Source organism: Gopherus flavomarginatus, chromosome 3, assembly GCF_025201925.1.
Source record: "Gopherus flavomarginatus isolate rGopFla2 chromosome 3, rGopFla2.mat.asm, whole genome shotgun sequence".
NCBI classification, from domain to species: domain Eukaryota; kingdom Metazoa; phylum Chordata; order Testudines; family Testudinidae; genus Gopherus; species Gopherus flavomarginatus.
The window spans coordinates 36,226,002-36,250,449 of NC_066619.1; the positions used below are offsets into that span (position 1 = coordinate 36,226,002).

General features: G+C 43.7%; 2 protein-coding genes across 4 annotated transcripts in view; one reads left to right on the forward strand and one right to left on the reverse strand.

Annotated features, from left to right (window-relative positions):
- LOC127047952 (uncharacterized) overlaps positions 1-24,448 on the forward strand; it is a 438,685-nt gene that overhangs the window by 128,381 nt on the left and 285,856 nt on the right. The gene's annotated exons all lie outside the window — the stretch shown is intronic.
- ANKRD55 (ankyrin repeat domain 55) overlaps positions 1-24,448 on the reverse strand; it is a 72,351-nt gene that overhangs the window by 6,318 nt on the left and 41,585 nt on the right. The window contains exons 7-10 of one of the 3 annotated variants that reach the window (XM_050946959.1): positions 18,861-19,045; positions 17,040-17,207; positions 14,682-15,346; positions 8,473-8,574 (exon numbers count right to left, since the gene is read on the reverse strand). In XM_050946959.1, coding sequence (XP_050802916.1) covers positions 8,473-8,574; positions 14,682-15,346; positions 17,040-17,207; positions 18,861-19,045 — 1,120 coding nt within the window. Of the gene's footprint in view, positions 1-8,472; positions 8,575-14,599; positions 15,350-17,039; positions 17,208-18,860; positions 19,046-24,448 lie in introns of all 3 variants that reach the window. The other 2 variants (XM_050946958.1, XM_050946960.1) reach the window with 2 other exon arrangements.

The window sequence follows — 24,448 nt, forward strand, 5'->3', positions numbered from 1 at the left end:
AAAATTGATTCCTTGAGGACTTGCTCCACGGTTTTTCCAGGGACTGAGGTGAGGCTGACTGGCCTGTAGTTCCCTGGATCCTCCTCCTTCCCTTTTTTAAAGATGGGCACTAGACTTTTTCCAGTCATCTGGGACCTCCTCCGATCGCCACGAGTTTTCAAAGATAATGGCCAATGCCTCTGCAGTCACATCCGCCAACTCCTTTAGCACCCTCGGATGCAGTGCATGGACTTGTGCTCATCCAGTTTTTCTAAACAGTCCCGAACCAGTTCTATCTCCACAGAGGGCTGGTCACCTTCTCTCCATACTGTGCTGCCTAGTGCCGTAGTCTGAGAGCTGACCTTGTTTGTGAAGACAGAGGCAAAAAAAGCATCGAGTACATTAGCTTTTTCCACATCCTCTGTCACTAGGTTGCCTCTCCTTTTCATTAAGGGACCCACACTTTCCCTGACCATCCTCTTGTTGCAAACATACCTGTAGAAACCCTTCTTGTTACTCTTAACTTCCCTTGCTAGTTGCAACTCCAATTGTGATTTTGCCTTCCTGATTTCACTACTGCATGTCTGAGCAGTATTTTTATACTCCTCCCTGGTCATTTGTCTAAGCTTCCACTTCTTGTATGCTTCTTTTTTGTGTTTAAGATCAGCAAGGATTTCACGGTTAAGCCAAGCTGGTCGCCTGTCATATTTACTATTCTTTCTACACATTGGATGGTTTGTTCCTGCAACCTCAATAAGGATTCTTTAAAATACAGCCAGCTCTCCTGGACTCCTTTCTCCTTCATGTTATTCTCCCAGGAGATCCTGCCCATCAGTTCCCTGAAGGAGTCAAAGTCTGCTTTTCTGAAGACCAGGGTCCGTATTCTGCTGCTCTCATTTCTTCCTTGTGTCAGGATCCTGAACTCGACCATCTCATGGTCACTGCCTCCCAGGTTCCCATCCACTTTTGATTCCCCTACTAATTCTTCCCTGTTTGTGAGCAGCAGGTCAAGAGGAGCATGGCCCCTAGTTGGTTCCTCCAGCACTTGCACCAGGAAATTGTCCCCTACACTTTCCAAAAACTTCCTGGATTGTCTGTGCATTGCTGTATTGCTCTCCCAGCAGATATTGGGGTGATTGGAAGTCCAGGAGAACCAGGGCCTGTGACTAGTAACTTCTGTTAGTTGCCTGAAGGAAGCCTCGTCTACCTCATCCCCCTGCTCTGGTGGTCTATAGCAGACTCCCACCATGACATCACCCTTGTTGCTCACACTTCTAAACTTAATCCAGAGAGATACCCCAACTAGTTGAGGATTCACTGCCTCCATGCCTATTCTTCTTCAGACAATCTCATGACTTCCTTCCAAGCTGACGTCTAGGGAAGCTCTATGATTTGTAGAACCCTATGTGGAATCCCTGAATCCCACCTGCCCCTGCAGAGTGGAATCAGAACAGTATTGTCATGCTCAGGACCCTCTATGCCTGCAGAATTACACAGGGGATAGGGAGGCAGAATTTTCCCTTGTGCATCAAGCAGGGCCGGCTTTAGGAAGTGCTGGGCCCAATTTGAACACTTTTGGCAGGGCCCTGGCAGGGATGACTTAAAAAGAAAAAAGTGTAAAAAAAAGCCTTCCATTTCTTCCACGTATTATTTACTTTCCATAACTATATAAATAATACAATTGTATATTATGTACATTGCATCATATATGCTGTTGATTGGTTATTAATGACTGCCATTTCACATGTGTGGGTCCCCGCCACTCCCTGGGGGCGTGCACATGTGTGGGTTCCCGCTGCTTCCTGCCCCCCTCATTGAAGCAGGTGTGCAGGTTACTGGCCTGGGAACTGCAGGGCAGCAGTGGACATGAGGCTGGTTCGAGGCAGGGCAGGGGCTGACTGGAGGTAGGGTCTGGCTGCAGGCAGGGCAAGGGGTGCGGGGCTGGCTGGAGACAGGGGAATGTGGGGCGGGCTATCTTTAGGCAGGGCCACAGGGGGGTGCAGCAGAGGTTGGCAGGGCTGGAGACAGGAGTATGGGACTGGCTGGCTTCACGCAGAGGGGTGCAGCAGGGGTTGGCTGGAGACAGGGCAGGGCGGGCAGTGCAGGGCTGGTGTGGGCAGGGGTGTGTGGCAGGAGTTGGCTGGAGACAGGGCAGGGGGTTTGGTAGGGGCTGGCTGTGGGCAGAGGGTGCAGAGCTGGCTGCAGGCAGCGGGGGGCGGGGTTGGTGCGGGCAGGGCAGGGGGTGCAGCAGAGGCAGCTGGAGCCCTGGCCCTTTAAAAAGCCCCCCGCTATCCCAGGGCTCTGGGGGCTATTTAAAGGGCCTGGGACTCCCCTGCTTCTACCCCGCCCTGGACATTTTAAATAGCTGTGGGAGCCCCGGGGAATGCATGGGGGCGACGGGGCTCCGGTGGCTATTTAAAGGACCGGGGTGGCAGAGGCAGCTGGAGCCGTGGCCCTTTAAATAGCCCCCAGAACACCCTGCTACCCCAGGGCTCTGGGGGCTATTTAAAGGCCCCGGAGCTACAGCCGGGGGCACGGGGCTTGCCGTGCTCCAGCCGCAGCTCCAGCCAGGAGAGCGGGGCCGCAGGGCAGTCGCGCTCCCACCGGTGCTTTGGTCAGGGGAGCTGGGCCATGGAAGACCCCAGAGCAGACTGCAGCCAGGGTAAGTAAAAAAAATTTAAAGGCGCCTAAAGCGTGGGGCCCTCTTAGGCGCGGGGCCCGATTCCCAGGAATCGGGCGAATCGGCCTAAAGCCGGCCCTGCCATCAAGGACCTGATTCAACTCCTATTGAAGTCAATGGTAGTTTTCCTGTTGGCTTCAATGGACACTGAAACAGCTTCCCTCTCCATATATAGATAGGATTTTTTTTTTTTTTTTGCTGTATGCATTATATAACAAAGGCTGAAGTTCTCCCAACCATCCCCTTCCAAAGCCACATGCCTATCTAATAATTCTTCTTTTGCCATGAACAATAAGTCCAGAATGGCCACAGGGGTCCCGTTTGTTGCAAAGCAGATTTTTATAAATAGGATTTAAAAGTACTGGAAGTCTTTTTTTTTTTTTTTAATTTATTTATTTTTTTTTAATTTTTACTATCTTCTAAACACACAAGTCTATTCCAAACTCAATCTTGATCAAAGCACACAAACCAAGTTATCATGGTGTGTAATAGGCAGTATTGTAAGCCAGCTGCCTGGTCTTTTGCAGTTTAACATGATGCATAGCTCAGATTCATGGTTCATTAATAGTTAATACTGTAATTCAAGAAACATTTTTAAAAGAAAAAATGCACCGATTATGGTTTGAGTCACTTTGTACAGAATTTGCCTGGATGACTCCTGGGACACATGCAGTGTAATGTGCTAAAAAGGAAAGGGTCAGGATTGCTATTTTGTGGCATGTGGTAAAATTGGTTTAGTGGAGACTTTTGCACAGAGACCGAACACATCCAGAGGAACACTCACTCATTTCTTAAGAGGACAGCACTAAGCTCAACATCTGTGACATTTGCAGATTGTTATTCACCTAAGTGAAATTCACACCAGTGCAAAGGGTCTGCAGAAGGCCCTAAACACCAAGACTCACTTAAGCCCTTAACTAAAAGTGTAAGTGGTTTAGAGAACCTTGCACGGGCCTGCTGTGCTGTGGTGATGTCACCACCAAGCATCAGAAGCCACTACATAGTAACATTCTTTCAAACAGGCAAGATGAGGTGGCCAAAAGTCAAGCCCTGTTTGTCGGATCCTGAATAATGCAAAACTCCCTCTAGGACAGTGGTTTTCAAACTTTTTTTCTGGGGACCCAGTTGAAGAAAATTTTTGATGCCTGTGACCCAATGGACCTGGTGATGAGTGGTTTGAGGTGTGGGAGGGACTCAGGGCTAGGGCAGAGTGTTGAGGGCGAGGGCTGCAGGGTGGAGCTGGGAATGAGGGGTTCAAGGTGTGGGAGGGGGGTCTGGGCTGGGGCAGGGGGTTGGGGTGCAGGAGGGAGTCAGAGCTCTGGGCTGGGGGTGCAGGTTCTGGGGGGCAGGATGAGGAGTTTGGGGTGCGGGAGGGAGCTCTGGGTTTGCGGGGGGCTCAGGGCAGGGCAAGAGATTGGGGTTTGGGATGGGGTCAGGGCTCTGGCCTGGGAGTACAGGCTCTGGGATGGGGCCAGAGATGACAGGTTTGGGGTGCAGGAAGGGGATCCGGGTTGGGGAATGCCCAGGGCTGGGGCAGGGGATTGGGGTGCGGGGTTGGGGCACAGGCTTACCTCTGGTGGCTCCCAATCAGTGGTGTAGCCAGGGTGCAGAGGCAGGCTTCCTGTCTGTCCCCTGGCACCGCAGATGATGCTGCACCCCGGAAGCGGCCAGTAGCAGGTCCGGCTCCATGGCGGAGGCATACAAATGGCTCCATGTGGCTCTTGTCTGCAGGCACCGCCCTCACTGGCCAATGGGAGTGTGGAGCTGGTGCTTGGTGTGGGGGCAGTGTGTGGAGCCCCGTGACCCCCTGCCTAGAAGCTGGACCTGCTGCTGGCCACTTCTGGGGCGCAGTGCAGTGTTGGAACAGGTAGGCACTAGCCTGCCTTAGCTGGGCAGCTCCGCTGGCAGGGCAGGGCAGGGTCAGTCCTCTGGGGAAGAAAAAGACTCTAGTAGCAATTCTATGCCTGTCCAGCCCTGGGTTCCTCAATGCTCAAGTATGACTATTGTGAACTGCTCGTGTCTGCAGAGACAAGAGGAAGATTGTCAGAGAGCTGGTACCCAGGGGATGCTAGAAGAGCAACTGTGGAGTGAGGACAAAGGCATCATAGGTAAGACTTGGAAAGAGAATGTAGCAGGGTAAATCATGACAAAATGGAAATAATACTGGTTGGAAAGGCAAAGGTTGGGGAAATATTTGGAACCGTGACTGGCACTTCCATAAGTTAAAAATTGAGATTTTTCACTTAAAACGGAGAATTCAACCACTTTGTTACACATGAAGAAAGTGAGAGTAGAGGACTAACCTTTCAAAGATACCCTTTTTCAAAATGGCCACTGACTCCCATTTTTCTCAATGAGAGTGATGCCAACCTGCCCTCAAAGAAGATGGCGGCCTGAGTCCACAACTTCCCTGAGTGCAGCTTGGCTTCACTCTCATTGAGAAAAATGGGAGGCAGTGGTCATTTTGAAGGAGGGTTTCTTTGCAAAGGGCATTTTTAGCCTCCTCCCACTGAGACCAATAGGAGATGGCAGCCATTCTGAAAGAGGAGAGTTCTTTGTGGAATTCTCTATAGTAAACATTATTCTTCAGCCCATGCTGATGAAGAAACTTTCAGTTATAAAGAATAATGGCAAAAATGACCATTATTCCTATTTTCAGAATTGACCTGTTGAATCAGATCTACTCATATTTATATTTAAGAGGTGTGAATTTCACCACAGTTCTAGCCCTTTTCTGCCACATGAAAGGGCCAGAGCAGTATAAGAGGCCCTTAAAAGCAGGGCTGGCTCCAGGCCCCAGCACGCCAAGCACGTGCTTGGGGCGGCATGCCGTGGGGGGCGCTCTGCCGGTTGCCGAGAAGGCGGCAGGCGGCTCCGGTGGACCTCCCGCAGGCGTGCCTGCGAAGGGTCCACTGGTCCCGCGGCTCCGGTGGAGCATCCGCAGGCATGCCTGAGGGAGGTCCACCAGAGCCGCAGGACCAGCGAGTGGCAGAGCGCTCCGCGCTGCGTGCCGCCGTGCTTGGGGCAGCAAAATGGCTAGAGCCGGCCCTGCTTAAAAGCCCAATATTTTGCCAGGGGAGGACAGTCAGGCTTAAGGCTGTCTTATGAGGACCCTTTTGCAAGCCTTGGTTTAGGAGGTATATACCAGGGACAGGAAGGGTGTGTTGGGGGTGGGGCAGCAGCACTGAACTCTGCATAGATTTCAGGCCAACAGGGCAGCCATAGGAAATTAAAAGAATGAGGGGTACTTGTGGCTCCTTAGAAACTAATGTCTCCAGCTCCCAGAAGAAGCCCAAGATTGGGAGGTCAAAATGATGGCTTAAAGCCAGCCTAGTAGCTCCTCCCACATATGTTGTTTATTTTCGTATGTTCCTGCTTCAGTGCTACTTATAAACTTCTTTCTAAAAGGTATTTTTAAAGTTGTTTTAAGGCGAATACATCTTCCTCTTTTTGTTTCTCTTCCGTTTTTTTGAGGGGATGTACCTTTTCTGTTGACATTCACAGAGGTTTCAGTTCTCTTTCTAATTATTTTTATACTTTTATTGTGTTTTCTTTCACCTTTTTATTCTATGTATTTAGCACTTGTTTCAATTTAATTAAAAAATCATGAAATCCTGTCTTTTCTATTTGAATCTAACATTCTTACTCAGGTAAACTTCCCTGGGAGTAAAACTTCAGGAGTGGAAACCTAGATATATTGAAATCAATTTGAGTAGATCTAGGTACCACTCTTGAAGTTTTACTCCCAGGGAAGTTCACCTGAGTAAGATAAACTCCAACAGTGTTGGATTTCACCCGCCATATTTAAGTTTTTCTCTGCTGTTTTCTACAGCAAGTAAAACATGTAATCAGTTTTGCAAACACCTTTTTTTTAATTTCCCCTGCCCTAGGAAAGATGATACCCTGTATATGGCACTGCTGCTAAACATTAATACCTCACACCTCTATCTGTGATGCTTAACAGTAATATGCTGCTTGTAGCTGAAAAACCCTGATTGCTTGTGTGAATTAAGTCTACATAAATACCAATGACTATGAAATCCACCATTGAAAGTTATACCTAACAACAGTATGCTAACTGGGGATGAGCAGATAATATTTAAACATCAGAGTTTAAAATTAAAGAGACAACTTGAAGCTCTGGTTCTTCAAGTAGCTAAAGAATTTTTCTTTGACGACATGGAGTGTCACTTAAGCATTCTTCATGTCTTTGCTTCAAAAGAGAAGAGGTGAACATGAGTTTCTCTTTTACTTTCTAGACAACAGCAGAGTTCAGGGTTCTGTTTTCCCATCACTCTGGCTGGAAACATCATTAACGTGCAGAGCAGTGTAAGGAGTGCAGCTTCCTTTATTTTTTTGTTGTTAGCAATGTGGTCAACTTCAACTGCAGACACACAGATTCCGGAGTGGTAGAACTCAGGTCCTAATGGGCAAGAAGCCTTTTGCTTAGCTCTAAAAGTTGGTGGTATAGGACCTGGCTGATTTGTGCTTTGATAAATGGCAAACCCACAAATCCTCATTCAAAACAGATGTCTGGACTTAATGGAGCACAGAAATGTGAGACCATGCTATTGTGCTGAGAGTGGGGCTGGCATTGGTTGTTACACCCAAGTGCCTCACTGTGTCTGGCTCCAGCTAAAGCTCAGACACTGGCCTCTGTCCTGACTTTTTAAACATTCTCTCCCCTGCTGGTGCTGATAAATGGGGCAGGGACGGGCTCTCTTTGCTCTTGCAGCAGCTCTCTTGGGGTTCCCATGGAAATGGAGAGGAACTGGCTGGCAGTCTACAGCAAGAGAGGCCCTCACTATCTTCCTGCTCCCCTTGATTACAGCAGAAGCTATCAAGAGAGTCATAATTGCAAGCACCGAGCACAGCCGTAGAGAATGAGTGAAGGCAACTGCCACCAGCTTCCTGTGAAGTAGGAGACAGCCTAAAGTTCCACCTCCCATCCTTTCACTTGCAGATAGGATTGAGAGTCTCTGACCCATAAACTGTACACATTTGTAGCTGTCTATGATGAAATAGTGACCCAAAATTATCTAGCAGCTCAGACACCATGGTAATGTGCACACTGTCAAAACCTAGACACCTAGGTTACTGTAGACAGATAAACTAATGCTTTGAAAGGTCTGTTGTGCAATATATAATACAATACATTAGACTGAATATGAGGATATAAAGTTATATGCTCTTGCTTAAGATCAAGTCTAAGCACCAGACCATAATACAGAGTAGAAGATCAGCACAGACCACCTTCTCACTTGTGCACGGTCTCTCCCTCAAGAAAATGACTTGGTGTGTGGTAGGCACCCAAAGTTCCAGATCTAATTATCTTTCTGGCCATGATCACAGCCAAGGACATATGGGAGATGATGGATTTTTTTCATATTATCTATAGTAGAGCCATTGTGTATCCATGTTTTTATTGCACACATGAAGCATTGCTCCAAAATGCACCAAGCAGGATACATCTTCACTTTTCAGTGGCACTGTACCTATCAGAAACGTCTACAGCACATTGTATATACATCCCTGCTCTTCAGTAGTAAAACATTGCTTCGGAGTATCTAGGAAAGGCTGCTACCAGAGTGGTACAAGGCACTTCCACTGAAGGCTGAACATACTACATCTGCAACATATTCCAGCCCCTGCTATCCTAGAATTAAATTCTCCTATATGATAATGCTGATAACTGTTGCTAGACCAATTATATCAAACACATCTGGGATAAAGAAAAATTGAAAAACAATCCCAATGCAAATGCTTTACAGATTCACATAGGAGTGCTACAGTAATTTAGATGCTCTACTTACTTTTCTGAACACAGTGGTCTGGTATGGGAGCTAGATTGTTCCGTACAGGAGTAAGGTCTTTTACTTTGGGTCGGTCTAGGAACATCTGTTGAAAACTTTTCCCTGTGATAGAAAAATATATACATACTATATGTACTTGGAAATAATATGGAGCATGACAGTACTCTACTTGCTGGTAGACTAACAACTTCTGTGTTAATATTCAGAAATGGGTACCTTCTTGTCTACAGAAAACCAACTGAAAATGGCTAGACAGAAGCTCAGTGGTGATTGCTGATATTTATTAATTTACATTCATTCATAAAAATGAGTTGACACCATTAAGTTATGCACATAAAAAGTCTACATAACAACATGACCTTGTTACTGTCACTCTGGTTCCCGTTCTCTCATCTTGTGCGTAACATTCATTTGTACTGTCTTGTTTAAAATTGGCCCAACATTTTGTAACTAGATCCACATAGGAAGCCAATAGGGCTGAACACTTGCATGTGCATCCATCTGTAGTATAGATAGTTTGCTGTTCTCATTTCTGAAATGAGGTCTTGAAGTCAGTGTTTCATACCTAAGGGTATGGTACACTACCCGCTGGATTGGCGGGTAGTGATCGGTTTATCAGGGATCGATATATTGCGTCTCATCTAGAGAACTCCAGAACTCCACCAGGGCGAGTGGCGGTAGCAGAGTTGACAGGGGGAGCCGTGGCCATTGATCCCGCGCCATGAGGACAGGAGGTAAGTCGAAATAAGATACGTAACTTCAGCTATGGGAATAGCATAGCTGAAGTCAAAGTGTCTTACATCGACCCCGCCCCCTAGTGTAGACTAGGCCTACTGTCCTCTACGTAGACAAGTGTAATTCATCTCACCAGTTCTGGACAAAAGGCCTGACTCAAAGCCCATTGAAAGCAATGGGCATCTGTCCACTGGCTTCTATGGGTTTTGGATCAGGCCAAAATAGCTTTGTAAAAATATGAAGAACACCTGTGGAAATCAGAGATTTTGCCCCACCACTAGAGTCTAAATGCCAGTGAACTCCCTAGACCTGCTTTTCCTTTGTTTGGCATTCTGTTTAATCCCCAATACAGCCAAACGGTTGTAAAATGCTGTCGCTATCTTACATCCACTTTGCATGAGGATAAATGACTACATAAACTTCAAGGTAGCAGAGAATGTCCATCTGCTTCCATTACTATAGTCAAGTTGTGTTTGCTCTATTGTGATGCTTTAAATTGGAAACTGTTGGTTTTGCTTAATTTGAATGTATGTATATGAGATTGACTGACTGTGGGATTTTGTTATTTCTCGAAAGAAAAGGACTTATTTCATAAATGAGGAAGTGTGGTGACAAAATGACAATAGAGCATAATTTATATGCTTTGATATGAATGACTGGGATACAATGGATGTGTTATTCTTTGACTTTAGCAAGGCTTTTAATATAGTCTCCTACAGAATTCTTGTCAGCAAGTTAAAGTAGTATGGGCTGGATGAATGGACTATAAGGTGGATAGAAAGCTGGCTAGATCATCGGGCTCAAAGGGTAGTGATCAATGGCTCCATGTCTAGTTGGCACCCTTTATCAAGCGGAGTTCCTCAACGGTTGGTCCTGGGGCTGGTTTTGTTCAATATCTTCGTTAATGATCTGAAGGATGGCGTGGATTGCACCCTCAGCAAGTTTGCAGATGACACTAAACTGGGAGGAGTGGTAGATATGCTGGAGGGTAGGGATAGGATACAGAGGGACCTAGACAGATTAGAGGACTGAGCCAAAAGAAATCTGATGAAGTTCAACAAGGACAAAAGCAGAGTCCTGCACTTAGGATGGAAGAATCCTATGAACTGCTACAGACTAGGGACCAAGTGGCTAGGCAGCAGTTCTGCAGAAAAAGACTTAGGAGTTACAGTGGATGAGAAGCTGGATATGGGTCAACAGTGTGTCCTTGTTGCCAAGAAGGCTAATGGCATTTTGGGCTGTATAAGTAGGGGCATTGCCAGGAGATTGAGGGATGTGATCATTCCCCTCTATTTGGCATTGGTGAGGCCTCATCTGGAGTACTGTGTCCAATTTTGGGCCCCACACTACAAGAAGGATGTGGAAAAATTGGAGAGTCCGGCGGAGAGCAACAAAAATGATTAGGGGGTTGGTGCACATGATTTATGAGAAGAGGCTGAGGGAATTGGGATTATTTAGTTTGCAGAAGAGAAAAATGAGGGAGGATTTGATAGCTACTTTCAACTGCCTGAAAGGGGGTTCCCAAGAGGATGGATCTAGACTGTTCTCAGTAGTAGCAGATGACAGAACAAGGAGTAATGGTCTCAAGTTGCAGTGGGGGAGGTTTAGGTTGGATATTAGGAAAAACTTTTTCACTAGGAGGATGGTAAAGCACTGGAATGGGTTACCGAGGGAAGTGGTGGAATCTCCTTCCTTAGAGGTTTTTAAGATCAGGCTTGACAAAGCCCTGGCTGGGATGATTTAGTTGGGGATTGATCCTGCATTGAGCAGAGGGTTGGACTATATGACCTCCTGAGGTCCCTTCCAACCCTGATATTCTAATCCTTGTTGTTGGTTAGAAGGTCTGGAATAAAGTGGATGTATTTCACCAGGCAGAGAGAATTTCTCTTCTCCCAAATGTTTTCTTTGGGCTCAAAGTACATACTTTGACGGCATTTGTTTTTGTATGGGGTAGTAAGGATATGCTGTTTTGATTGCAAAATGTTGTAATCTTTGCTGACATTTTATTACATTGCAAGTTTTATGATAGCTGGCACTGCAGCTGTGTTGCTATTTGCACCCCATTTGCAAATGGGCACATGATCCCTCCATTGGGGTTTCATGTGGCACAGAAATAAGTTCTGGTGCATAGGGTATCAAATTACCCCTTAGCTTTGAAAAAGGGAGCAGGTCACACAGATCAGCTATTGCCAGCTCCTTACCCTCTCTGCCAAAACATGTTCCCTTTTTTATTATTAGCCCAATTTTTAGATTACCTATCACAGCACTCAAGATGTACTGGGTGCTGTACAAACACACAACAAGGTATAGTCTTGTGCCTGATGGCTTAGCAATATACACAACAAACAAATGAACAATAAAGAAGGGCAGGAGATGGTTACATGGTGGTGGTGGGAAACATCTCTTGCACCTGCCTTTCCACCCTATACAGGGGTTCCCTTTCCGATATTGCTTGGAATTTCTGTAATTTATCTCCTTTCTGGTCCACAGAGTGGATGAAGGGTTGTCTGTTTTTACGAAGGGATATACTAGCAAGGCTCATTTAAGCAAAATGTTCTGTATTGCTGATACCAAGTCAAAGCTACAGTTGACAGGAGTTTCTGCTGCAATATTGCCAATGCTTTTTGGGGTAGTTGATCATCCTGGTTCTACCAAGGTCACGCACTGATGGAGACAATCCAAGATAAAGTGTTTTTTCTTCAAATTTGTGCCAGTGGTAAGATGGTAAGGCTCAAAATGCCCAATGCTACCAACAGCAAACTCACCTGACATTTATTCAAAGGGCAATCAGTGGATAGATCAGCTGAGCTTTCATTTCCAAGAGTACAAAAAACCGCGAAAAAAAATCCCCAGTTTCATGACAGATGTCTCAGTAGCATTAGCATAAAATATAGCTCTAAATTTTAGCAAAGATAACTCCATATAAGGGCTTAAATGCTGAATTTCAGCTGAGATAATGACTTGAAAATTAACTTCAGTTACTAAAAAAAAAAACCAAATGACTGATAACCATAATTCTGTCCTATATTTTTGGTGGACAGGAAGTTATATGTAGCAACCATTGTCAGTACTGAAAATGAAGGAAAAGAATATTAACATTTAATTACAATAAAGAGCCAAATGTGTCTCTCTCTCTAGTCCCTACCCCTCGTGCAAGATGAAGTTAATGGGCTTTACGACAGGGCCTCCCCTATATCAAGCCCAGCTGTTGGAGGAGAACCTTCATTTACTTCCAAACCTGTACAATTCTGCAGGCAGGGAAATGCTGTGAAAGCTACAGAGGACTAAAAATCCAGAGCTTAAGTAAGAGCCATGAGGCTCTGAATTCATGAAGTAAATGTAGTGTTAATAACAGGGATTCAGGTGACCCTAATTACAGCAGAAGACACATTTTTAGACAACACACGCAGCTCTTTTCTATCATGATATTTTAAGACAATACCTGGGCTATGCAATATATTCCATCAACTAGTGAGCTGCCCTTGTTTTATTCATTTCAATGGATGTCCTCTATTCTACCTTATTGGAATCTTCTTATTGTTGGAAAAATTTCCTTCTTAAAGAGCAGCTCAGCCTGTACAGACTACTGAACTCTGACAGCGCTCCAGCTTTATTTAGTAAGTTAATTTTCTAACTGTAATTTGCAAATTGCAAACCGTTAGAGATAAGGGGATACATTCTTCCCTTCCATACACAAAAAGTGCTCCCATCATAATGAGTTAACTGTTTCCTGTAGGTTCCATGCTTGGGTCATGTCCCTCAAGCAGACTCATGCAGGCAGACCTTTACGCCCACCCAAGGATCCATGGAAGTTAATGGGGTCTCTATGTGGATACAAGTGTCCACTTTTGCAGATTCATTTGCAGGATTGGGGCTTTAAGACATAAAAAACTCTTGGAAAGATAGCAATTAGGTGATCCTATGTGTGCCTCCAACTCTCCCTCCCTCCAGCATAGTAGGATTGACCCTTACCATATTACGCCATCTTAAGAAAAGCCAACAATGTAGATTTAAATTATTTAAGTGATAGGGCTTTCATCATTTCCCAGTGAAAGTACTCCACAGTCAAACAGACAATTCCTTTGAGGAAAGTTTCAAATATTCAGCCTCTGTTTTCCTTTATTCAGTTTTATCCCTAGTGAAAACCTCTTGCATGATCCTAAACGATTCCTCAGCCTCCTTGGTAGTTATTTACCAAAATGGGAATCATCTTAATGTTGGAAAATTTTCCTTGTTAAAGAGCAGCTGAGCCTGTACACAGACTACTGAACTCTCACAGTGCAAAGAAGTCTGACAGGATTTGTTTAATAGGGGTTGTGTGAAGTGAACCATGATGAGTTCAGTCTAAAGGTGATTGCATCACATCAGTCACTGCTAGTTCACCTGGAGTCTTGGGTACATGTAGTGAGAAGGATGGCAAAGGGGAAGGTGGGGGAAAAAAACATCTAAGCAGAGATCTGGGGTCCCAGACTGTGTGAACTTAATCAGCCAAGGTCTGTCAAACTTTTAGGGACCTGGCTCTACTTAACCCCCTACAAATAATTTCTAGCCCTTATTTTCACAACATCAGTTATTCTGAAATTATCTTGTCTACAGAATCTCTATTACAAATGTAATGAAAGTTCAGCTACTGTGCAGCAAGTAGCTTAGTGGATTGTTCAATTTTCACTGCCATGCACGAGGCAGCCACGGATCATTAGTGATGCATCTGACCAGTTAGGAGTTAGTGTCAGAAAGGAGTCCTTTCCAGTCTTCCTTGAACTGAAGGGTAGTGGGCTCTGACATGGTCCCACAGCAGCAGTGGTGGTAGATACAAATACTTAAATTACATCTATTCTTGGAATTGGTGTACAAATAGCAGCGGGGGGGGGAGGGGTTTGTTTAATTTTCAATTAGCATCTAGATATTACGGTGCTTGGTGTACTATAAGATCCCACTTTGTGAAGGTACATAAGCATGTGCTGAAATTGAAGCATGCAAGAAGTACAATTGGGAATGAAGTTAAAATAGCTTGTATCCTTAAATTATCTCCTGAATTGGGGCCTGATAGACAGATTCATGAAGAGACAGACGTGAATCCCAAACTGGGATCCCAAACTGCCAAACATCAGCTCCAAATTCATTTCAGAACCTTGTAGCTCAGGCTCATCTTTCGTTTCATTATCATTACAGAACAGCTTACGAAATACTAGATTAAAACATTTACACTCAGTAAATTTAGCAACTTTAATTCAGCACTGAAGACAACATAAATTTGAACACAGCACATATAACTGAAGTGCTGAAAAGACAATATATTAACTAAAAATCTCTTAAGATGCTGTTTTGGGAATCCTACTGCATACAGGAAGAATAAACTAAAAAAATTAGAAATATCAGCACTCAGACTTACCTATATTTCCAATATGCCCCTATCCAACCTGCCATATCTGTAGAGATTAGATGATACGGGGGATATTGAACAAAGAAATTACCTGATGGAGAACTAGGCAGATAGGGAAGGTGGGGAGGGCACAAAAGCACATGGCTGGATCTTTCAGAGAGCAAACCATCTATCAGTTTATCTGAAGAAGTTGCAGTACAGACTTTATACGAGAGTATTTGGTTAGCATCTGTGTTCCAAGGATTGTCTGATAAAGTCTGGCAGCTACTTCTGTGATCTAGCAAGTCATGTTCACTTCTACTTTTCTGAGACTGGTGTGCAAAATGATAGGCATTACTGTCCAAGGAGACACTTGAAGTTGCACTCTGGGAAGTTGTTAGAAAAGAATTGCCTATAGTAATGGGGGGGAGACTTTGTGTTCTTATTGGAGGAAGTCCATTACACTCTGGCTGCTTCTTTTCTGATATGAGGTACTTCTGGGTGTCTGTGCTCCTTCTTTTAAAGTCAACAGCGGTCATACATTCCTCGGAGTTGTCTTTACAGTTTGTGTCCATAATGCAATCAAACGTAGTGATAATGTCATCAACTTCTGAGGTCTCTTCCTTTTGATATCTGTCTCTGCCTCTGTCTTTCTGGTTTGTTTTTTGATCATCTTTCTTCTTTTTGCAGGAGAAGATTTGGTTAAGCATACTGAATCTTCCTTCCTTCTTTAGGATTTTATTGTTCTGTGACGGAGGGTGATGGACTGGCTCCAATCTACTAGAAAATAAAATAAATAAATAAATAAATATGTGAACAGAAAGTGGAAATCCTGCAGAGTTTTTGTACAAATATACTGAATCTTAAAAGAAATCTTGCCTGTCTTAGCACACAAAATGAAGACTGTCATATCCAGAAGAAACTGCAGGATGAATTTAAGTAGGTTGAATGGTATTGCCAAAACTGGAATGTACAGGACACTTATGATCAAAAAAGAAATTAAGAATGGCGTCTTCTGACTCAACTGATCTGCTTTTTGTGTGTATTAACAGTACATTAGCTGGTGATGCATTAGCCAAAAATAACAGAGCTTAACTCAAATGCAAGGCTGAATTTGCAGGGCAGATAGTTAAAAAAACAACCTCTTTTTATTTGGAAACTGAGTAAATTTGGTCTGGAATCTTTGAGACACTAATAGATTTGGAACCCGGGATGCCAATTTTGTGGGCAGTTTTCAGAGTATAAATGCACTTTATGCCAGTACACTGAGACTCCTTTTAACAAGAAAAAATGTATTGGGATCTTGAAAGACAAAGCGGCCTTTGTTTTATGTCAAATTTGAAAGCTGGTATTTCCAACTGCACAACGATCAGTAGCACCACATGAGGGGCAATGGTTCAGCATCAACCAGAGAGAAAAAAAGCCACCATTAAATCCATTTACTGTACCCCAGCACTTTCCTTGGAGGTTGCTCATCCAAGTGCCAAGAGGACCTCAAACAGTTTTGGGAGCTTGGTCAAGATCATAGAGTGCAGTGGTCTGGCCTCAGCAGGTTTTACAAGAGGCTGCTGCTGCCTAAATAATCAGCTTCTAGAGGCTGCTCAGGAAGTAGCATTTGCAGCAGCCTCAAAGATCATTTGAAGTACGTCTTACCCTTTGTAACACAGGAAATAATACTGACTGTTGACTGGAAAGAAAGGGGCAGGATAAAGAAATGTGATAGAAGTCTTTAAAAAAAAAAAAAGGCGCAGCATGATAGCTTTCACTCTTCATAAGTGAATTTTTCTACCCGTGAAGGAGAACCAAAATGAACAAAACTGGGGCCATTGATAAAAGGAAAAATAATTCGTAAAGAGACAAATAATGAAGCCTCTTTAATAGAAGAGGTTTAGAAAAGTGAAAACATGTACCCAGAAAGGCACAGAACTAATCATAGACAAAAACATTCTGTCAAGGGTGAAAACTATTTTAAAGTTATGGGTATGAAAGCTTATATTATTAGCCGTTTATTGAACATGACTATTATATTTAGTGGGGCAAATTCTGCCGTAGTTACATGAACCAGTGGTGGTTACATGAACACATAGCTAACCTCCATGAGCTTCAACACAAGGCAGATATTTGAGGGAAAAAATTGTCCCATCACATGTATTTTGTGCAGGAGACATTGCTGTATTGATTTACAACTAAATTCATGTTTGATTTGTTCTGAACCCTACATTTATTGTTCTGAACCCTACCTGAGACAGGTCATTCATTAGTTGACTGACTTTACCATTGCTATTTATAGTGAAGAATTTGAACCAAGCATTGTATAGGAACTGCACATTAATTTCGGTAGTTTCGCGGCTCTTGCACTCTTCGGAGCATGCAGAGAGAAGTAAATGTCATTTCTTTCCTACTGATACGCTGTTCTAGCAAGTGACCTGCTGGCAAAAGCAAGAGGTTCTTTGACTTCTTGTTCCTTTACCTGTTCTCCTGAGAGAGCAGCTTGATGCATGCTGTGTGCCCACAGTACATTGCATATGTCAGAGGAGTGTTTTCGTTGATGTCCCGAGAGCTGCTATCTATCCCCAGCTGCAGCAGCGTCTGGACACAGTCAGCTTTCCCGGCTGCTGCAGCCCAGTGCAGAGGCGTCCTAGGGAAAATAGGAAACAAATTAATGACCCAGTGAGAACTATTTCAGTACTACCTAGCCTGCATCTACACAGAGTGCATCATCTAGCAGTCTTGATGTGGTGGTAAAAATGCCTGTGGTTGATCTACATTAACACTCCATGATTGCTAGCACTGGTGGATCTGAACTAGGGAAAGAATTGCCTAAAATTCTCAGTGTGGAGTTTGAAGAAAAGTTTTCTAGTCTCCCTTGTCTGCTTCCCACCTCTGCACCGGACCCAGCTGCGACGGTGTAGGGGAAAGGATGCTCTCTCCAGCCACAGAGCAGTAGTGGAGTTATTCTGAACTGCTACTTCATCCATAAGACTACTGTAGCTTTTTTTGCTGCTGTGTTCCTATTACATGGTGGACGATGACCAGCAGAAGACCCATATAGAGGCAGATCCATTTTCTAAATCAAGCTGTCGTGATCCTTCCTTGTGTAGGGGAACCTATTTGATTTTCTGCAACCAGGAACCTCTGAAGTCACAGTGGAGGAAGCATTATTTGGGCCTAGTGTGTAGAAAATAATATTTGGCCTCAAAATTTTAACATTACACAGAAAAACTACTGCTTATATTTCTGAAATTGAAATAAGCTGCAAGGTACAGAACATCCCAGATAAGAAAGATTGTGAATGACAACAGGTGAATAAAAGAGGAAGTGTGTGAACATGATGCAACCCATTGATTTCAGATGAGTGTAACAGGGAACAGAATTGAAAGGACAGCTAATGAGGGCTTATAAGTTATTGTCCAGTCTCCAACATGATATCTCTTAAAGGAAAATGTGAGGGAATTTAATAGAAAAATCTTTTCCTGTTCACATATTGAAGATGTTTAGGGTAAAATCTATAGAACCCTGTTGGTTTAATCTCTATTAAGTTTTATAGGACTTTTCCATAAAGGATTAAATGTGTAAATCCTAAAGGAACAATCCTGATCCCATTGAAGCTAGTGAGACTTTTGACATTGACTCCATGGGGAATAGGATAGGCCCATAACTGATTAAATCTGAGAGCTGTTACTGACAGCCCTCAGGTTCTACTCTTACTGAACTCAGTGCCAAAACTCCCATAGACTTTGATGGATGCAGGATCGGGATCCTAAACAGTAAAGAGGAGGAATCTTCTGCATGTACAATACAATGGTACAAAGTGCTTCCTGTGAGAATGGGAGACAAGGTTCTCAGCATCTTGAAAATCAGGCGCTAACATCTTAGCATACTAAGCGTGAAAGCCTGCACCCACTAAAGTCAATGGGAGTTTTGTCATTGACTTCAATGGGGCCAGGGCTTACCCCAAAGTTGTAAGTTCTTGTTCTGGTATTTTGGAAGGAATGCCTAATTTTAGTGAATCAAATAGTAACAAGTCTGTGTTTATAATCACCATCTTTTCCTTCCAGAAATATAGTGTAAAAAACCATTTACATGAGTCAGTAGTTGTATAAATATCATGGCCTGATTTCCAGAGTCACTAAGCACACATGATTCTCAGAAAATTCAGTTAAATTAAATAGGTCATGGCCCGTGGAACAGGAAACAACATGATTATTCAACAGACATTCTTAGGCTCAGATAATACAATGGGACTTAGAGCAGGGGGTTTCCAGCACTTTCAGTACATTTCCATGAGTACCTGTCATCCACATCAAGGGCCTGCAGATTGCACTCTGGGACTCTAGCCAGCTCACTGATAATGTCACTGTAACCTGCAGCAGCGGCAATGTGCATGCACGTCTTCCCATTCTCATCGTCATAGTTTATTATCGATGGACCCTGGTGATGGTTCAGAATGATGGAACACAGAATCCTGTTTCCACTCTGGAAAACAAGCAAGGGGAAGAGAAGCATTTAACAATGAAGCACATGTTTTGCTGCACTGTCTATTCTTGGGAGGAATAAATACAATAAAGGCATTTTCTGTTTATTTCAGATTTGAGAATTCCTGCCCCTCCCAAAATTGTTTGGTCTGTGAGTTTCCTAGAATGCTTCTGGGCATTGTAGAAATAACAAATAAGATACCACAATAGAAATATCCAAAGAAAGACAGCATATAAACTTACATGAATACTTTCTCAGAAATGTTTCGATTTTTTGAAACACAGAATTTAGAGGGATACAAGCATATATATGCATGTGTCCCTTTGAAAAACATTTACATTCTCCTTTATGTTTTTAATCAAGACTATACAAAGTAGTATAAGTCCCCAGACTGGCTTAGGCTCTGTTATTCCCTTCTCTCTGTTCCACACTGGGGATCTTAACTTGGGACTGAATTCTGCACCCCTTCATCATGGCGAGTTATACTTCAATGGGATTACAATTGTAAGTACTGCTCAGCAAGAGTAAGGGACAGAGAGTTGGACCTTTGATGATGACCTTGTTTTACAACCTTGTTTGTGTTCCATGCAATCGTACTTTATAAGCTTCTAAATAAACTGGAAAAATGCTAACTGATAATGTGGTAATAAACTGATGGCCACATTGAAATCCAAATATACAATATCCACTGGCTTCCTGCCAAATCAGTAACTTCATCAAAGATAACAAACTTGAGCAGTGTGTTGATTTGAATCTTTTCTCTGTTAAAATATGTCTGAACGTTTCATCCAATGGGCCAGTGGTTTTCCAGTCTTTCCTCCTTAAAAGTACATTTGCCTTTTTATTTTTATAGTCATCAGGTACTTCCAACATGTATGGGGTTTATTGAAAATTCCTCATCTCAGTCTTTTAAAACATTCACTTGTGCCTCTCTAGAACTGGCAGTTTCTAGGTTTTTGACTGATCACTTTAATTACCCTAGAGCTTTTTTGTTGAACATTGAGCAAAACAAGGTATTTGAGATTTCAGTTATTTTGTAGTCCTCAGTAATTCTGCTTCTTATTCTGGAATGGCCCTATGCCAACTACTCTAATTTTTCCCTTTTTCTGAGGTATTTCCTGTAAATCCAACAGATCTGGTCAGATGAGGATTCTACGTGAATGGAAGATTCCTTGGGTGATGTATAACCGATGCACATTCCTTCGTCTACACCAGGATAGAGGGAACATGGCTGTGACACCTCTACTCCTGGTGTTCCCAGGCTGCCACAATACCCTTTAGGGTTGGAAGTCAGTAAAAAGTAAAAGCAGCAAAGAATCCTATGGCACCTTATAGACTAACAGACGTTTTGGAGCATGAGCTTTCGTGGGTGAACACCCACTTCTTCACATGCATCTGAAGAAGTGGGTATTCACCCACGAAAGCTCATGCTCTAAAACGTCTGTTAGTCTATAAGGTGCCATAGGATTCTTTGCTGCTTTTACAGATCCAGACTAACACGGCTACCCCTCTGATAGTAAAAAGTAAAGCAGCCCTAAGGCTGCTGTACTTTATGCTGGGGACAGGATGGGTGCAGTCCAGCATTCGAGAGTATAAAGGTGCTTTAACACCATCTCCTCATTTCTCTCCTCCCTGTGACGCTTAACCAAATACTGCTTGGACACAGCTCAGAAACTGGGCCTATGGATTCATGAGGTCTGATGATGATTTCATACCGATGTAAATTAAGAATAACTCTACTGAAGTCAATGGAGTTACATAGATGAGAATCAGAATGAAGCCCGTATGCTTCCCAGGTGAATCCATGATGTCATTTGTTTGCCCCTAGCCTTGATGCTTCAGCCTCAAAGTGCCCACTGATTCAGTGACTCTCTCAGAACCACACAGTCCTAATGTGGTTTTGTTTTGTGCCATTGTTGGAGTGAGATTGTATTGTGCAAAAAACTCTGCTTTAAGGGCCCTGAAAACACGACAGACAAATATTTGTCACTGGATCAGTTAGCAGACATATTTCTAAAATAACTATCCAGCCACAATCATATTACAGTAGAACCTCAAAGATATGAACACCAGAGTTACGGACTTACCGGTGAACCAGACATCCTCTGAAACCAGAAGTCAATCAGATAGAAGCGCAGACCAACCCCCCACCCCACCAAAAAACCCAGGCAAATATTGTACTGCCTCAGGGCTTTATCCCTGAAGCTCAGGGCTTCAGCCGTGGGGGGTTGGGGCTTAACTGCAGGAGGGGGCAGTCAGGGCTCTGGGCTTCTAGTACTGGAGCTCAGAGCTTTAGATGGGGAGTGTGGGGGAGCACTGGGGCCCTGCAGCTGTGCTCTTGGTTTCAGCCCTGCAAGGAGTGCTGGGACTCAGGGCTTTAGCTACAAGGGGAGTGCCAGTTTCAGCCCAAGTGCTTCCCCTGTAGCTGAAGCCCCGAGCCCTGGTGTGGGTCTCCCCCAGTGAAGCAGGGAGCGGAGCCATGGAGACCCCTGAGCCCTGGCTTCCCTGAGGAGCTGAAGCTGGGATTGGAGCCACAGGGCTGAAGATCCAGCTCTGGCACTGCCCCCAGGTCTAACGCACTGTTGGTGCTCCAGCGGGGCAGAAGCCCTGAGCCTCGGTGCTCCAATGGGGCAGAAGCCCTGAGCCTCCACCCTGAGAGTCAGAAGCCCTGACTTCCCCTCCCTGCCCTGAGCCCTGACTCTCCCCACCCTGCGGCTGCAGCACCAACCCCCCCTGTGGCTGAAGTCCATAACCTCTTCTTCAGAGTTTCGGAACATTTCATAGTTATGGAAAACCTCCATTCCGGAAGTGTCCATAACTCTGAGGTTCTACTGTATTTCCTTTGTGCTTTCCAAATGACCAAGGACTCCTTGAGGAAAAGCTGTTTGGCTGAAGTGTTGGTTTGTCCCTGTCTTTGTTGTAAGTATTGTTCAAATAAAAGTTGTATGACTGACATTGTCTATTTGATACCTTATATGTATATGGAAATTTCTGTAAAGAGCACACAGGGTTTATCAAGTACTATGATTATGACTAAAACTAGTTGCAATCTTTCCTCCTTCTAGCACAGTATTGTATCAACTGGTTTCTGTGGATGATTAACTGATGTGGTTTTAATGAACGAGCTTGCTCCTGTGGGTTCTTTATTCTGTACTAGAAGAAGCAGAACTTTCTGTTATTTTTGTTGAGGATTCATTTGTTGGTACCCTAGGAGAAAATGAATCATGGATGCTGCATTTTGATAAGATATAGACAATTAAAACAGATGTGGGCATGCAAAAGGTGTGGGGGTATGCCCCTTATTCATGTTCTGGCATTCAGTGAGTGGGTTACACACAGATCATCTGCTAGGAAGATGTCTGTTAATCATCTGTTATTCACCTGTTGTTTCTATCACATAGCTCCATCTCATTACAACTGAACACCCTGGCATACCTTAAATTGTCAGTGGCTCATCTAAGGGTTAGATCACAGCTGGCCCTGCATGTGTATTCTCTGGATTACTGTTACCATCGGTAGTACTAGACATATTGCAGGGAACATGGAGGTGTCATGACCCCATTCCTCTTCTACAGTAGCTGGTGGACTGGAAAAGCAACATGGCATGTCTTCCGTTGAAGGGCTTGCATTTAGGGGGGAAATCATCTAAGCTCTGGTTAGTTGTTTTGATGATCTGATTATACTAGTGAGTTTCTAGCTGAATATTAGCATCCAAAGCAATGCAAAAGCCCTTTTGTTTATTATAAAGTGTTTATATGCAAAGGTAGAGGCCAATTTTTGAAAAGTCCCTGTAAGAACAGATGTAAATAACTTTTATTTACTTAAATCCTCCTTATTTGCAATTCTTTATTATTCACTTTTTGAATATCAACAGCCCAACTGTTCAGCCTTCACTTCTGTGGAAAAAAAACTATCCATGTCAGAAGTCACTAGCATTCCAATGGGAGGACCCTATTTGCATGAGGAAAGATTACTGATGTGAGTGCATTGAAGAATGAGGGACTGGAGGGTGAGGCCTGATTCTGATTTTTTTTAAGTAAAATAGTCACCACCCCCTCCTTAGGCATTCCTAGGAAAACACATGAAATCAGCAAAGAGCAAGTTAAGTTTTAAAATGAGAAAGTTGTCTGAAACCACAACCAAACTCTACTTAGCAAAGAGTTACAGGTTACACACCTTATCCAAACCTAATCCACCAACACACACAGGGCTAGCCCATGGCCCTAAAGGAAACATCCACTGTGAACTAGGAAACTATTTTCTTCATTATACCTTTTGAGGGAGGAATTGCCTCTCCTCAAAGAAACCAGGGGTGTCCAAGATGCTCCTGAATCACGGGATTCAGAAGGGACTCAGGGCCATCCATATGCAAATCCTGCACTTCTGCATTGCCACAGGTGGCTTTGTCTCCAGCCTGTGCTGCCAGCTATTCCCCCTGAAGTGGTTCCCCAGCACATAGGGGGTTCATCAGGCCATATTAACTTTCCTCAAGGGCTGTCTGTGGGAGATGGAGGGTGGGGAAAATGACATTTCCTCTGCCTAGTGCTCCCACCTCCCAGAGCCTGCCTCCTCCCTCCACCTTCTCTATATGGAAATCCCCCAGGCCAAGGGAGAGCCTTCTGTGGAGCCTAGTGGGAGAGAAAGGAGTACTGCTGAAGAGGCAGCCAAGATCCTTCCACAAACAAAGGGCCCCCTCTACCCACAGCTGCAAAGGGTATAGTCTTGTTCTCAGAGATCCTGAACTTCAATTAACATCTCAGTAAGTAGGACTAAGAAAAGCTGTCAAGTCTTCCCATATAAATCCAAACAAATAATCTATGGTTTCGTCATACAACATGTACTAATGAAAGTTTAATTGTTGCCAAGGAGCAAATGTTTCTGGAAACAAGTCTGATAAACTTAGCATCATTCAAATAACCTGAACTCCACTAGATCAGGAGTGGGTTTGTTTTGTTTTGTTTTGAAACGTGAATTCTTTTTATTTCTCTTTTGATTTTTGAGTCTTTAGAGTTCATGTTTTCCAACTTCTCTCTGCAACCCTGTAGCCTAGAAACTTTTTTTTTTTAAAATGAAAGCTTAGATTTTTATATAATTACCTGAGTCCAGGAGCTGGAGCTTTAAGAAAAAGACCAAATACTGTGAAGTTGTTTGTAAAAGTCATGAGAATTGGCAACACAGCACAGTGGGGAAACCTTTTTAGGGTATTTCTAGAACCTTTGTCACTGCAGTATTTAATTGGCAGCATTATCTGGGATTTAGAACATTTTAAAGAAATTACATTTGGTCTCAACTTTAGTAAACAGGCTTTCATGATGCAACTAAGTTTCCTTCTGGTTACAAAGATTACTGCTTGTTTGACTGAAAGGGGAAAAACAGCATCTGAGGCCTTGTTTAAATAGAGCA